Below are 17,199 nucleotides of genomic sequence, written 5' to 3'. Positions count from 1 at the left end.
TCTTTAAACAGCATATGTTCACACTCACAGCTCAAACTTCAGTGCAATGACTAAGTCATTTAACACTCAAAGAACAGAACCATGCAAAGAAGAGCAAGTTCTTAAAAACAAACAAACAAACAAAAAATCACACACAAAAAAACTTATTCAGTATCCATTCTGCAATGTAAAGGTAAGAAACTAAATCTATAAAAAGGCTGTTATGGATTAATTTTGTTTTGCAGATTAATTATGCAGCACTTGAAAAATGGAAAGGTGCGGCTTCACCTCTGACCAGCAGAGGCTAGAGAGTTAAAAAATCTCTCCATTTTCCTTTATCATCATGGGATATTCTTTATGCTCTAAGTTAATAAAGACTTGAGATGGACACAAGATCAAGTGTACCAGTTAGGATTTCACATTCACAGTACATAAGAAAATACACATTGAAGGAAAAGTAAAGGGTTAACTTAACAAGGATTTATTTACAGGAATACATGTAAGTAGAGAAAAAAAAAACAAAAAAAGAAAAACCTACAAAAAAAGCTAAACAAATGAAATGAAGAGGATCCAAACCAATTTCACTCTGTAGTTTTAAACTTGCACACTTGTGCATTTAACTATATCACAAAAGGCCACCAACATGCATCAGTCAATACAGTGTAGATACCCTGCATTACATACATAAACATCTCTAAAATCATGCTTTGAACAAAAGGAAAGCATAGAAGGTAATATGTTAAGAGGAAATAAACACAAATAGAGCAGTCGTCATCAACTTCACAATTTTCTTCATGTGCCAACCAACATTTATGCAGCCTTTAACGGTTCTTACCATGTAACTTATTTTTAGAGATTCTGATAAAAATCACTATATAACCATGAAGAAAGCACATCACATTGACAGCAGAGGCAAGTATTTTGCACAGCTATTTCAGCTTTCCATATTGTGCAGGTTACACACAATACAATCTTATTGTTAACAGCTCCTAAAGATATTTCAAGGCCTAATTGTTAGCTACAGTACTTTATGTTCTCAATAAAAATAAAATCCACAGAATTTTAGAAAAGGAATTTTAAATGCAGGGCTATATTGAATTGGTAAACCACAACACAGAACTGGTGCAAAAATAGGTAAATGTATAACAATTTTACTTCATGCAATGCAAAAGCATGCTACTTCCCCCACTAATTTAAATTACTTCTGATCACTATGAGCCAGAATGCATGCCTGAACCTTAAACTGCATGCTAAGAATAATGCCTTACTTTAGAAATTAAACCTAAATAAGTACAATAATCAAATCTACTCATATCATAATCATATCTACTACTTTAAATTTAAAAAAGAACGTAGAAACGAAAGGGGTGACTCATTTGGCAGCTTGCAGGGTGCTTCATTTTGTCCAAATTAACCTTTATTAGTTTACAATGGAGTTTCTATATTGTACACTGCAAGTGCCTGTTCCTAATACAGACACAAGCTGTATTTTAACTGTACTAGGTTCATTTGTGTAGTTCTTCATTAACATGCAGATACCTAGGAATCCCATCAAGCAGGATGAAATAATGTAGGAAAACCTTACTTTAAAAAAAAATTAAAAGAAAAAAAGAAAGCCTTGTACTGTTTGTGATCCCCCATTCTTAGGTTTCCTTTATTGTGTGCAAAATAGTTTTCCTCTTTACATATCCCTATAGTTCAATTATGTGTTTCTTGTTTTGGTACAATTCCCCACAATATTCCAGGAAGTGCTGTTTTGTGAATATTTTTTTCCTTCTTCTTCATGTCCATTGCAGAGTTGTAATAGGAGATAGATTTCAACTTACAAAGGCTCCAGATGTTTAAATATTTCCCAACATTGACTTAATACAGTGACAGCAACTTCCCTCCCGCCCCTCCCAGTACGGTTGGGATTGTACTGTATTCCCTACTGGTTTACCCTTCCCCCCCGGTAAAGGGTAATATTTCCCTGGGTGCAGAGACTCCCTCATAGACTCCCAGACTGAAGGACCTGTAAAAAGAAGAGATAGAGGTATAGTTAAATCTTACTTCGCATCTTAACTGACAGACCTGTGCATAAACAAAGAGTTTTTTTGCCTTTTTTTAAAGCAGTAGGTACCAACCTTCAAAGGGAAAATCTAGGCAAAAATTTGTTTTTAAGTTTGTATTTATACCAGGTAAGATTATTATCCATGAAATAACAATGCATGCTTTAAAGCTATACCTTCAGTCCCACTGCTGTGGCTAAGCTTAAGATTTAAGCAGTCCTATATATTTTAACAAGCTTTTGCCCATTTAGTACAAAATTATGTGGTAGTTATGACATTGAAAAAGAATATTAAACATACCTTCTATTAACCTAATGATTTGATCTTTAGGTGGATTAAAAACAAACAAACAAACAAACAAACAAACAACACCACAAGGCATCTCCCTCAATACAAACTGAGAATTTTATCATTTTGCATTCTTCCTCATTAGGAGGAAAAACAAACAAACAAACCTTATGTCAAAACTACAATGCCCTCATAGATAAACACATAAATGTTTGAAGTTGTTTTATTTTTAATGTGTTGTTCAGATCAAAGATGTAATTAAAACAGTATTTCTTATATTGCTAACTCCAAAAAATTTTAGGCTGACTTTAAAACAGTTGTCCATTCAATAATAAAGCAGAATTGCATGATTCACTCCAATAATTTCAGTACAAAAATTCTACATCAAATATTAAAATTATATAACAATTAAATGAATAAACTTAATTTTCCCTCTTTTTTGGGTAGTATAATAACCTCCTCACAGTATCAGACTACTTTCAACATGAGAACTTTGCTTTATACAGTGTGCACAGAGAACATACAAAGCACGGTGGCATAATAATAACTATTCTAGAATGGACAATCACTGTTCTTTGTTGAAGTATTCCCTGTGACAGAACTGTATGCACCAATTCAGAATTGCTGAAGTGGAACACTGCAATAACGAACACATCAACCTAACCAAAACATAAAGCTCTACAGTCAGAAGAGTTACAGATTAGCATAACATCCTTTATTCAGTGCAAAGATCATCTAATGTGCGATAAGGAATGTATTGGATTTCTCATGGCTAACATGTCTTAACGAAGTTGCTTTCCTATCCTAGAAAAAATATTCCTGCTTAGACCACATCTGCCATCTACTTATTCATAACACACACAGGGAGTCTGTGTCTTTAGTATGATGACTTGAGGATCATATTAATTACTTTGCTTACTAAACCTGATCAAGCACTTTTTTACAGAAGGAAAGATGGAAAGAGTGAGTGTATAATATGCATGGTAGCGTAGCAAGATAAGATTGGTAATGTAGATGTAACAGAGTCAGACAACTGCTTTTGCTACAGCTATGCTACCAACATTTAGGCACACTATCTTCCCCCTGCCCCTTCTTATAGGAAGGGAAGATATTTGCCCCAGTGCATCTGAAAAATTGTAATCTAGCCAATTATGTTTCATATAATGCCAATATAGGGAGGAAGTCTGTTATACAGCTCTGTTTAGCAAGGAAGATTTGTGTGCCTACCTTTAATTATGGGACTGCAGCTACAGTGCACGGAGGTTAAACTCCATAGTAAGCTGCAAGGCGCTCTTTTAAGGGAAGAGGAAATTGGTCAGAGAAATGCCTCCAATTCTCATCCCCAACTTGATTTTTAAATCCATGAAGAATCTACAAATGGGGGGAAGGTAAAGAATTACTAAACAGTAGATACATGATCATTATTTTCTAGCAATGTATGCAGTAGGCCACAGATCCTGGATTGTGCATCTGTCAAATATTTAATTGGAGAATTCAAATGAAGTGTTAAACAAAGGAAATTTAGTAATGCCTTTCTTAAAAGAAAAAAATATTTCAGTTAAGCATGGCATGTAGAATAATATAGCTATCCACACAGATTAATAGTAATATATATATATATTGCATGGAGAAAAGCACAAGATTATACACTGTAAAAAGCAAGTATGTCCTTATGCCAAGTGACCATAAAACATTGCATCTAGCTTGAATGCATTAGATCTCATATGAATATGTTGGAAAGAATATGAAAAGAAAAAAAAGCTGAATTATTGAAGCAAGCATTCAGTGCTGAAGAACTAGTACAAAAACATGCACTGAAACTGCTTTGGATAATCACCACAGAGAGCATCATGGACTTTCTTTTAATCTTGTAAGTATTTGTTGTTTCCTTCTGCCGACACTAGAATACTTAACTGTGCATTTCCTGAACCTAATGTTCTTTTCAAAGCCTCTTAGCCTGTCTCCTAACTAGTACAGTGAGATTTCTTTCCTCCTCAAGATGGGATTCAAAATTTCTAGCTTCTGTCCTGATGTTCACACTTGGCATTACTTAAAGTGCCAATGCTGACCCATAATCCATGTAAGAAATATACCGTATTTTAGCTTTAAAAGAAGTATCATTAACTTTTCACATACACCCTTCCTAAAAAGAGATATCTCACTTTACAACATATGAAGAAAGCCATACTACTGAACAGTAACAGCATTTGTTCATGAAACTAAAATAAGGATGTTTTAGGTTAAAAAGACACTAATGCCAAGACATAGTCTATCACTTCCTAGTTTTTTTTTTTTGGTTGTTTGTTTTTTTCCTGCTTATTTTACACAAGGTAAATAACTCTTTGGCTTAAACTTGATTGACACTTTGTCTATGGATGTATTCTTGGGTATCAATGTACATTAGTTTCTTGAAGATTTGTTCATCTAAGAAGGCTTCAGCAAAAGCAAGATTAACAGATCACGATAACATTGAAATATTTTTATTTGCAATTTTCTAGATATTTCTCAAAAATAACATAGACATCTTCGTGGCCAAAAAAAAAAAAAAAAAGTCTTGAACCATATAGATCTCATTTTCTAAAAAAAAAACCAAAGTCTTTATGTGGTATGAAAAAAAAAAAAATAAATCTTCCAAATACAGTCAAAACATAGCAGGCTGGCATTGTGAAAAGCTCTTTGAAGATGATTATACTTTCAAATAAAATCCCAAATGAACTTTTCAACACTATTAAAAAAGAAGAAAATAAGTTTGGAATAATTGGGTTGCATCATAAGAAGCATGGCCAGTAGGTTGAGGGAGGTGATTCTCCCCCTCTACTCTGCTCTCCTAAGACCCCACCTGGATTGCTGTGTTCAGCTCTGGGGCCCCCAATACAAGAAGGATACGAAAGTATTAGAACAAGTCCAGACGAGGGCCATGAAGATGATCGAGGGGCTGGAAGCACCTCTCCTATGAAGACTGGCTGAGGGAGTTGAGGTTGTTCAGCCTGAAGAAGAGAAAGCTCTGGGGGGAGACCTTATTGTACCCTTCCAGTACCTAAAGGGGGCCTACAAGAAAGCTAAAGAAGAACTTTTGTCAGAGAGTGTAGTGATAAGACAAGGAGTAATGGCTTTAGACTAAAAGAAGGTAGATTTAAATTACATATAAGGAAGAAATTCTTTACTATGAGGGTGGTGAGGCACTGGAAGAGGTTGCCCAGAGATGTTGTGGATGCCCCATCCCTGGAAGTGTTCAAGGCCAGGTGGGATGAGGCTTTGAACAACCTGGTCTAGTGGAAGATGTCTCTGCTCATGGCAGGGTGGTTGGAACTAGATGATCCTTAAGGGTCCCTTTCAACCCAAACCATTCTATGATTCTATAAATACAGAATAATGCATAAGTGAAATGTACAGAAAAATTCAAAAAAAGATAGAGGCTCAATTCTTGTGTTTCAGGGAGAAGGATTCCAGGCAAAGGAGAGAGAAATTCACCTTAATTTTCCTCTCACAAAATATTACATTGGTGTAGCTTTATTTCAGAGCCGTGGAGACTGAAGAGCAAAGTCATATTCTATTCTAGACATTTAACATTTTAAAAATGTCTTCCTTGTCATGCTGACTATTTAAGTAATGTATCCAAAGCTGAAACAGAATCTTCCCTAGCCAAGTTTTAAAAATGAAGGGGTGGTTATTATTATTATTGTTTGTTTTTGTTTTGTTTGTTTTTGAAAAGCCTGGAATGCCTCTGAAAAACAGATCCTCAACACAAAAAAACAACCCTGACAAATGCCAAAATTATTTTATTTTAAATAAAGTTATTTTAAAGAGTTATTTTAAATAAAGTTTATTATTTACATATTCATATTTTACATTATTTACATATTCACTGCAAGTGAAAGACAAAAGTTGACTGTAACACTACTACTCATCTCCTCCTTCCCATATGTGATAATTACTGAAGAAGGATTCCTGAACTATCATGATACGTATCATCGCAATATAAACATTTTGGTCTCCTTGACCTCAAAATAAAGCTACATCAGGTACTACAGGGAATCAACATTGAGCTAAAAATTTTAATATTTCATATATAGCTTTTACTACAGAAGAGAGAAAAGATCTATTCATGCATCTTACTTGGACTACTCCACTGGGGTTGACTGAAATCACTGTACATATCCCACGGAATGCTGAATCCTTTTCCTCGTTGTCCCTTATGTTTCGCAGAGATGTACACCTAATAAATTGGAAAGCAAATCTTAGCTAATTCTACTACTAATTCTACTACTTTTTCATTCAGTCAGGACAGAATTAGATTACAGTATTTGATGGAGTAAGTCACACTAAGATGACATTATTTTGAACACTTAGAAAAACACTTGTTGCACAGTGTTTACTACTATATTCCCATTATGCATCACCTCTAGAATCTGGTTCTCCTGTTGCACTACATATAATTAGGAAGTGTGACCTGTATTCCATTAAATACAAAAGAAACATGCATCCAAAATATTACAGGAACTATCATCATTAGAAGTGGAACATATATTATCACAGTATGAATTATGTTAGATACGACTTACAGAACATTTGTTTAACTTTTACAGCAGCAAGCAAGCTATTTTATACATAAAAAGTCTATAACATTCCTTACAGCAATTCAAGTCTCAGACTGAATTTTAAGTAATGCACGGTTTAAATTTTACAGTATTTACATGCATTCTGGTGGATTTTAAAATGCTCTTTCATAGTCAAGCTTTAACACAACAAGCATGTGACAATCTTATCCCATGCATAAATTGGTTGTTAGCCACAACATAAAGAATACATGGTGGTGCTACTGAAAACTCACAAACCTGATAGGACAAGATTAGTCACATGGTTGGCAATGATTAAGGATTGAGATTTTGAAACCAACTGAAAATATATCTAAAAGTGAGATAGAGAGAAGGAAAGAGTGAAGAAACATGAATTTTAAGAAAAGAAGATTGAATAATACACACCAGGGTCTTATAAACTGCTGTAGCACGGGGGCCACCTCTTGAGGACAAACGTAACCAAGATGACCAATTGTTATTGCTAAGGTAACGCAGTCACGGTTATACACCACCAAACGCCAACCAAGACATGAGCAAATGAAGGGGAGGAGGAAAAAAATAAAGAAAAAACAACAAATAACTAAGAAACAGAAATCAACAGAATCTGTGCATGATAAACATAAGATTTCACCAGTGCATTATCACCACCCCCTAAATAAGGGGCAGCAACATATATGGTATACTCTCCAGGGTAAAAGAAAAATTAAATTATTAAATGAGAGAACACCAAAATCACAATTTAAAATCCAAAGTTTTTCTTTCTGATTTAAGCAGTCATTTTGCCCTCCTCAGACTTCTCTACTACATAAAAGTGTATGTAGGTAAATTTAAAAAGTTTTTATTCAGATGTACTATTACGGATACTCTTGATAAAAAGGAATTATCCATTTTAAGTTTTAGCATTAAGTACTCTAATTTTTTTCCTATATTTAGAATTCAAGATTTTAATAGGTCTACTATTTATCAGTAAAAATACATTTAGAAATAAGTTTACATTGAATATATCACTGCAACTAACTGCAGAAAATTAATTCTTTAATCCCAATTTCTCCTGTTCACAACAGGCTTCCTCATAAAAGTCATGTGAGAATATAACTTCTGATACAGAGGCATAAGAATACATGAAAAGCAAAATCACATCTTGAGATGATTCGGCAATTTGGTTATTTGTTCTGAGGGCCCAACTGAAGAAGATATCATCATGTAAGTGTGTTTTAACGGTGTTTGCTCAACTCACAATGATTAATCTTTAGAGAAAGGTGGGGAATTAAGTATCAGGATTACTTGAAGCAAAATACATTAATACTAAAATCCAGCAGAATTATATGAAGCAGAAAAAAAAAACAACTATGTTTAAGGGACATACTATGCAACAGTAATTAACAGGCATTTGTGAACAGTTTTTATGAAACATGCAATAAAGCAGATGATGCATTCTCCAATAAAAGTTTGGTGTAGGACATACTAGCAGTTTGAAACATACTCATTCAACGAAAGCTGCAGCTCAATGGTAATGTACTGTTTTACCTGACATTAACTCAATTTCAATATGCAGCATCTAAAATTTTCAGCAGATCTAACTTATAAAATTATATAGTGCTGAAGTACTACTTTCAAATGAAAATGTACTCTTAAGTTTTATCTGCAATTTCTTACAGCTACAGTCTCTACAAGGGATAGTAATAGAAGTTTTTGACGTACTCATTTGCTATGCAACTACTTTTACTTAACGTGGTCTCATATGTTTCCATAGAAGTGTTTACATAGCTCATTACATAGCAAGCTAAATCGACAACAAAATAATATTCTTGCACATACCAGTGACACACAGAACAATATCCCACAAAAAAACCTTTATAATAAGAACATCACACAACATTTATTTGCAGTTATGCATCCACATTTAAAGTAACTATTAAGCGAATAAAGAAAATGTCAGTATTTGGATGCTTCCAGAAATTCTCTAACAGTAAAGGAAGCAAAATTTTAAGTACTAGATGCTTCAAAATTATCTTTTCAAAAAGCAGTACCTATAATATGCTAGACAACTAAGGTAATTTTTCCTTCAAGTTCACCTTCCATACTAAATTGGGGGTGGGTAAAAGAGGGTAGAGAAAGTGCAGCTTTTATGTTTAGAGAATACTGGAAGAAAAATATGCACTGAAAAAAAATCTCTCTCCAATTTACCTCATGCTTAGCATCAACTGTAGCACTGAACTTGTATCATTTTCAATCATGTCAGGTAATAATGACTAAACTATCATTTTCTTACAGGATTAGTTTTCAAGGAAAAAAAAAAGATTCTCAATGAGTAAAACAGTAAAACAGAAACCTGACAAATTATTAATAAAGCTTTGCTAAAGTATAGAAGGTGCTCTTCATAGCAGAACATGCCTTCTATAAATGCAAAATAAACAAGCCTCAGAAATTCAGATTCAATAAGGCATTTGGGGACTGTTCCTAATTTGGAAGGCAAAGCTGTTGGCCAGAACATAAAATATGCATTGCGCTGCTATGACTTTATAACAAATTTCCAAAAACAAGTTTCAGGTAATAGAAGTTATACATAATTTTTGTTATGCTGTGGTAAAACTGCTATCACAGATCTAGGTTTTTGTGCATGATACCACAAATTAATATTAAAGTGTATTTTCTTTGTAAATTTAAAGAGTTATTTGTTTTATATATGCCAATTGATTTTGTTTCAAACACTATATATCCACACACACGTAAGGACATGCACATAATAAAATCAGCATAAATTAAAGCCACCAAGTGTTTAAGTGTTATTGCATATATTTATCATATCGAATTGTCCTGGTTCCAGTTAGGACAGAGTTAATTTTCCCTCCTAGTAGCTGGTAGGGTGCTATGTTTTGGATTAGGATGAGAAGAGCGCTGATAACATGCTGATGTTTTAATTGTTGCAGAGCAGTGTTTACACCAGGCCAAGGACTTTTCAGCTTCTCGCTCTGTCCTGCCAGCGAGCAGGCTGGGGGTGCAGCAGGAGCTGGGAGGGGACAGACCCAGGACAGCTGACCCAAACTGGCCAAAGGGGTATTCCATACCATCTGACGTCATGCTAAACAATATATAGGGGTGGCTGGCCGGGGTGGGGGGGCCGGCTGCTCGGGGATAGGCTGGGCATCGGTCAGCGGGTGGTGAGCAATTGCATTGTGCATCACTTGTTTTCTTACACATTATTATTATTAATACTATTATCATTATCACTATTATTATTATTATTGTTATTATTATATTCCTGTCTTAATAAACTGTCTTTATCTCAACTCACCGGCTTCACTTTCCCGTTTCTCTCCCCCATCCCAGAGAGGGAGGGGGGAGGGTGAGCGAACGGCTGTGTGGTGTTTAGCTGCCAGCCGGGTTAAACCACAACACGAATACATAAATAAAATTGGAAGAATGCTTAAAAATTAAATAGATGACAAATATAATAAGTCTTATAAAGGTGAGAAAGCAACAACTTTAAGAATCTAGATATATGATAGATGGTTTGCTGCAAGACAGATTTTAGGAGCTACTGCAAAACAGAGTTGGTTTTCTTATAAAAGCCAAATACATAGCAATAAAATCAGTTCTGGTGTGGTAACCCAATGCAATAAAAAAAATATATTTACATATCTATAATTCCCTTCAAATGAATGGTTCAGTTTTTAGGTACCTGTGTTCTCTAACAATGTCTTTGGTGTGCTGGGTCTGTTAATTATTTCTACAAGCTGGTGCAACACCATTGGAATATAAGGCTGCATCTCTATACCTGAAACAGCCAAAAATGAAGATGCAGAAGAAAATCACAATTAATATATATAATCTAAGTAGATTTGGCACATTGAACATATCAAGGACAAGAATCTCAATTTAAATCTCAACATGAAAGTATCATGCACACACACACACAAAAATACAAACCATGCTAAATGTGCAAAGATTCAAAGAAAAAAAAATCTTACCCATCTGGATGGAGATTTATCCAATTGCCCAGGTGGCATTGTTACCCACAGAAATGAATTCAGGATTTAGGTTGGTTCCCAAAATGGGCATGAAGTCAGCTAGAAAGAACAACATTTCAAAAAAATCTCATTACACAATAAAATCACTTTGCCCAGTACTCTAACATCACATACAAATAAGTGTTTTGTTTTTTTAAGTCATGTAAACCTATTAAATGCTCAGAATGTGTTATACCCGAGTTAACAAGAGCTATATTTCTGCTATATATCAAATTAACTTGGATTTTAGAACCTAAGCAGATCAGTGCAAATATTTTCAAACTATCATTTTAAAAATGTTTCTAATAGGTTTTGTGTAACTCTAAAAACCTTTATTTCTCCCCTTCTGGGGGGCACTATGTATTCAAGAACTTATCAAAGAAAGCAATTGTTTTAATTAAAGTTTAAGTACATCTGTTTTTCTGTATTACAGCACAACAGGCAACTTGTTACATTATAAAAATCAGGCAGCAAAATGAGCTTTTGCACTGTCTACAAAAGAATGTGTCTTTTAAACACAGTTTGAAGAAGGAAAGACTACAGGCCCTTGCTGATAAAGGAAAACAAAAACTTACATCATGACAACGCAAGCCACAGAGAAGGGAGATTAACAATGGCTAAAACAGCCTCTTATCAGTTTGTAAAAAAAGTTAATTGCTTAACACATGAAAGAAACATACCAATGCAAGGCTTAACATGCTGAAAACATGCCTTTGTCAGATCACCTAACAATGCAAAAGAACTCTGCCGTACCTCAGGCATTTTATCCTAAAGAAAAGGAGAAAGAAGACGACAATTCTAGAAGTGTTTTCGATTCTCTTAAGAAAGAAAATCCTTGGATCAAACAGGTTACTCATCTCACCTGCATGCATTGGTACATTAGTGTCAGGATATTGCTGCAAGCCACTAACTGTTCAATGTTGCCTCTAAGTCCTTCAGCTAAACCACTGAGTAAATCAAGAGCCACAATCATGAAGTCTTTATCTGGAGCCTCATATTGGTCTGGCTGAGCATTGTGCAACTGCAACAAATAAATATGCATTTTCTGAATAAGTATTAGATACTCTCAGGGGTATGCATAAAAGTTAGAACAATTAGTTTCAGAACTGCAGCTTCATTTAGACGCTTAATAGTTATAGTGCAAATCTCCCTGCAAACACGTAATTTTACATAGTTAATACATTGGTTTAAGGAGATATTCTGAAAACCTTGGAATAGCAATAGAAAAATACCACAGCTTGTGCAAGGGTCTTCTGCACCAGATTTACACAACGCTGGTACACAGGTTCACAATATGGAAGAAAGCCAGATTGCAAGGCAGTAGCAACTGATGACAGGCACTGGAAAAGAGAGAGAGATGACCAACTTTCCTCACCTCCCCCAAGTGCTTTTTACTTGGGAGAGGTAAATTAAAAGACTGGCATTTTCAGTATAGCAACATGTAACTGATTAAGTAAACGTAACCTAGAAAAGCAGTACCAATTAGCTGATCCAAGGCAACTGTCAACTATTTGTTCCTCTCTCTTAAATATGCCAGTTGAGAAAATTTCTCAGAAGCAGTATCTTATTTCTTGGCCACCTCTAAGTGCATGCAAAGACAGCTACTGTAATTCAGTCAACACTTGATCATGTACAAGCCCTAACATTACCTAAAAGTTATGAAACTATTTTTCTAGAAGTGTTTTCCTGCTTCACATTCAGAAAGTATAGAGAATAGACTAAACAGTCTGGTTCATACCTTCAATTTGTCCAACAGTTCTTTTAATGGAAGGATAAGAGGAGAGCGAGAAGAGAACGGAACTTTGGGATATTTTTTTTTTTTGAAATTAAAAGAAAAAAAAGATGACATTCAAGAATGGCAGAAATGTCATTAGATTTAGCAGAAATCTTTTAGGTTTTTCAGTCATAAGTTTTTCTCACTACAATCAGAACATTTTCTCCATAATAGGAAATACCTAAACACTGTTAACTTTCATAGTTACACTTCCTAGTAGGAAAGTATAATTCCTAAAATAAGTTGATAAATGATATCCAAATTTTAATATTTACCTCTAGCAAAGCGAAGAGATCTTTATTTTCATCCTTCAACATATTCCACTTCTGGATTAACGGAGGCATTAGCATCTGAATATATTCCTGTTTAGGATGAAAATGCATCAGCTGCTGAAACTTCATTGCATACTAGTTTACTTTAAAGCTACAAAATTGATTTATTAAGAACTGCTTCTATTTTTTCAGCAAAAGAAAACTGGTGCATTGTAATCCAATCGTTGCAATAGGCAGAAGTAGTTTAATATTACAGTTTGTAACTTACGTTTTAAGATTTTTTTGCTGAGGCACATAAGTACCAGGTTTGATTTCAGTCTAGCAACTTTTAATAGCTGCTTGAGTTGTTACAAAGTTATGGGATTGCCTCAGGGCCTATGGAAAATGTTTTTACCAGCAACACAGTCTGCCTCCTGCTTTTCTCAACCACTTCCCATTATTCTGAAGCTACAACCCCCCCCCATGTTCCTGAAGCTTCTTCCTCAAACAACTAACCATTCATGAAGAAAGTAATTTTTCTGTCCCTCCAGAAGGATGCACTTACTCATTCTGTATCAAGTTGTTGAATCTTACCTGCCACTGCTCTGTCATAAGGATGTTGAGCAAGGCATCCCTATAGTACTGTTGCTCTCAGAAGGTATCAAAAGAGCCAACAGATGTTGTCAGCTAATGCTATGTTCAAAGACACACTATTCTAAGTGACTGAAGAAAGTCCCACCATCACCAGGATCTTGCATGTAGCTTCCTTCCTTCAGGTGCTGTCAAATGTTAAGCTGGCCAGGGCCAGAGAGAGATTGAGAAAAAGGTCCTTTGATAGTATGGGATCTTGGACAGCAAGTAAAATACCATGGCAACAACCCAAATTGTTTTATTCTAGCGCACCTGTGCCATGTGATGCACTACATAGAAATAAAACAAATTTCAATAGCTGTCATAAGAAGATGCACACAACACATATGCATATGCTATTAACAAACAAATGTATGCTACAAAACAAAAAAAGACAAAAAATATGTTTTTTGCCTATGTTGTGTGTTATCTGTGCTTTGTCCAAAGGATTCTGTGTTTATACATAAATTTGCATGTCTATTGTACTCTCTGATAAAGCAATTTCTACCGATGATGTGCTCCACTACACTGGAAAAGGGACACACAGAACAGCTTAGCTATACTGAAAGTGGTTACCCCCCCCCCCCCCCCAAAAAAAAAAACAACCACCACTCCTTAGAAATTAGCACACATTGCACCAATTTCTATGAAGTCCTATTTAACATTTATATTGATATACGTATCTCCTCTGAGCTGAAAAATTCTGAGAACAGGAAAAAAAATCATGATGAAAAGCACATTTCACAAGCCACCACATACACAGACATTTATTAAAAATGGAGAGTATTTGTATAATAGTAGAATAATTTTGTATAATTTGTATAATAGTAGAATAATTGTGTAATAGGCAAGGCAGTCTATGTATTTTACATGTATATATTTAGTATTTAGAAATCTACACAGAAAGATCAGCATTTCTCTTTTGTAATGTGTAAAGCACATTGCAATAACCACTGAGCCAGTTTTTCAGTATATGACAAGTGCTTTTACAGAACATAAGGTATACTCACTGGTTTATTTAGATGATGTCCTACAGAATCTGCTAGAGTTCCTATAGCATCATAAAGAATCAGCAGATTTTTATGCTGGTATTTACTAAATGCGAAGACCAAAGTATCAAGTATATATGCAAGATAAGGAACAAGCTCTGTACAAGCCTCTTCTTCTAGAGTAGCAAAGGCACTTAGGGACCAAAACAAACAAACAAACAAAACAAACAAACAAAACCCACAAAAACACAAGTCAGTCAGTACCTTGAAAAACAACACCACCCCACACTACCCATTTCTGTTTAAACATAAAATTGTATTTAGTCCTCAAATTCATCCAAGGTATGTTTTTAAAATGGTATTACTGAGGTAATCTCAATCTATTTTGAACAAACACATAAGGATTCGGCTCTTAAACTGTGATCAAGAAAATTCAAAAATATTCCTGTTATGTGTACACAGGAAGCCTCCCCCAATGCCCCCCCCCCCCCCCCCCCGCATTACTATACACAAGTTACAATGTATTAATTGAAATAGTAGGAACCATAACAATAAATGTTTATTTCAGCTAAAAACAGCTCACTATATTTAATGTCTGCTGCTGTAGCTGCATCTAGAAGCCCCAGTGCTGTTGTGCCAGTACTGCACCAATATCAGACTGTATTCTCAGTAGTTAACTACATAGAAAAACAGACACAAAGACATGGAAAACTAGAAGCAAAGACAGGTGATAAACAATTTTAGCCAGCCTTGGTTAATGCACATATCATGACATCATGGAAACTTTACAGCTCCTCTGTCAAGTGTTAAACAAGCATTAAACAAAACAAAACAAAAAACAAAGCAAACAAAAATCCCCAATACATGCCACTTCAGAGAAACAATAAAAGGAAAAAATATGAGCTGTTGAAGATATACTGGCCTAGCTTGTGTAAACAAGATTATTATTAGTGTCCCAATACAAAAAAACTGCATGCATCACCATATGAGATGAACAAGCTCCTACTTAGCCCTCTACCAGGTACACAAATGCCTTTTTCTTAACAATGCAACTGTGAATGCTTTGAGTGACTAGCATTATTTTATTTATTCTTTTATTATATTATTTTGAAGTATTCTTTCAGAAAGGCATAGAACATGAGCAGGAAAACATGTTTCAATATCTTTTTGGGTATCCCCAACTAAAGGAGCAGTTTCTCAGTAGCACAGAAATGAAAGTTAGGCATCTGAGATGATACAGAAGATAGTGATGAAAACATATAGTATCCTACAACCAATTTTCAATATAGTAGACTAATGCTTCGTGCAGCTATTCACTGTAAGGATGCAGGTTGTTTTTGCTCCTTTCCAAGAAGTATTGATAAATTGTATTGCTATTTATAAAGCTAGTGTGTTTTGACTTGACATTTTGCAGCCACTCACCGAGGTGATCGGCTCCGGGGCAGATGCATTCTGCAGTGGAGCAGGGGATCAAGGTGGGCAGGGCTGTTTTTCCTGCATCAAGGCCACTCGAGGCAGCTGAGGGAGCCGCCAGGACCCTTGACGTATTACAACTCAAGAGTAATTTGTGACTACTCAAGAAACAGCTGAACCTACTCAAGTTTAAAAAAAAAAAAAAAAAAAAAAACCTAAACACTAGAAATGAAGTCATGCATTCATTGATAAAGGCATTAAAATAGCTTTCCATAAAAAAGCAGTGTCATGAACAGTACTTTTTGGTTTTGAAGCTTCGGCTTACCTGCAGGCAGCTTCTTGTACTCTCTTGTTGCTATCCAGGATACGCTTTAGCAACTCAGTCATTAATGGCTTCAAGTATGTGTCTGGGGGTTGACTAACTACCCAGTGTGCATAGCGACTAAGAGTCCAGCATGTAATGGAGTGCACGAGAGCCTTTTTGTTGGAAAGGCACTGAATAAGGTGAGGGATCAGCTCAGGAAGATATGTAATCATACCCTGCATGCAGCCTATAAGGAAAAAAATATAGTTATTGCAGTACCAGAACCAACAGCATTTTTTTTTAATTTCCTAGAAGGGACATATTTTCATTCTTTATCATGTAGCAATACATTTTAACAATATACAAAGCAAGCCTAAGTCCTAAAAAGAAACCTTACCATAAACAATAAATAAAATCTACAATCAAATTTATATTAACTTCAACCATATTTCTAATTCAGTGTTTTGCCAATCTCTAGAAATTCTGTTTTATTAAATGGAGTACAACACGTACATCTAAGTAAAATGAGTTTATAAAACTTGCATGTCCTACATCAGTCAACTCAGTGACTAAAACAAGTAGAGAAAAATTTGACCTTTATAACAAATAATCACATCATTTAAAAGGATTCATTGAGAAATCTAATTTTCTTGTCTTCTCCTAGCATCACACAAATACTGAGCAGCAATAAAAGCTACACCTTTCAAGTCAACAAGGGCAGTAATACACTTGCTAGAAGAACTTTTACCTTGCTTGTCTTGAAATCAAAATCAACAAAAGTTTTCTAGCAACAAAGAAAAAGGCACTGTGAAAAAGAAAGATAATCCAGGAATGAACCCAAATGTATTCCTTCATTTTGCAAAATGGACATAGATGCTGGAAATACAGACAAAAGGCCAAGCTTGTGAGTAAGAACAAAGAAATAGAAGTTATCAT

General features: G+C 35.0%; 1 protein-coding gene across 1 annotated transcript in view; it reads right to left on the bottom strand.

The window, feature by feature from the left end:
• Window positions 1-6,440: 6,440 nt before the first annotated feature.
• The window catches only part of LOC125181362 (transportin-1-like), a 30,612-nt gene continuing 19,853 nt past the window's right edge, over window positions 6,441-17,199 (bottom strand). The window contains exons 7-16 of the mRNA XM_066987505.1: window positions 16,285-16,510; window positions 14,568-14,739; window positions 12,952-13,038; window positions 12,135-12,242; window positions 11,765-11,923; window positions 11,583-11,670; window positions 10,864-10,962; window positions 10,575-10,670; window positions 7,298-7,373; window positions 6,441-6,531 (exon numbers count right to left, since the gene is read on the bottom strand). Of these exons, the coding sequence (XP_066843606.1) occupies window positions 10,880-10,962; window positions 11,583-11,670; window positions 11,765-11,923; window positions 12,135-12,242; window positions 12,952-13,038; window positions 14,568-14,739; window positions 16,285-16,510 (923 nt within the window). The 3' untranslated portion in view covers window positions 6,441-6,531; window positions 7,298-7,373; window positions 10,575-10,670; window positions 10,864-10,879. The remainder of the gene's footprint in view (window positions 6,532-7,297; window positions 7,374-10,574; window positions 10,671-10,863; window positions 10,963-11,582; window positions 11,671-11,764; window positions 11,924-12,134; window positions 12,243-12,951; window positions 13,039-14,567; window positions 14,740-16,284; window positions 16,511-17,199) is intronic.

Source organism: Anser cygnoides, chromosome W, assembly GCF_040182565.1.
Source record: "Anser cygnoides isolate HZ-2024a breed goose chromosome W, Taihu_goose_T2T_genome, whole genome shotgun sequence".
NCBI lineage: Eukaryota > Metazoa > Chordata > Aves > Anseriformes > Anatidae > Anser > Anser cygnoides.
The sequence above is the reverse complement of the archived record's forward strand: the minus strand, read 5'-3'. Positions and strand labels throughout refer to the sequence as shown.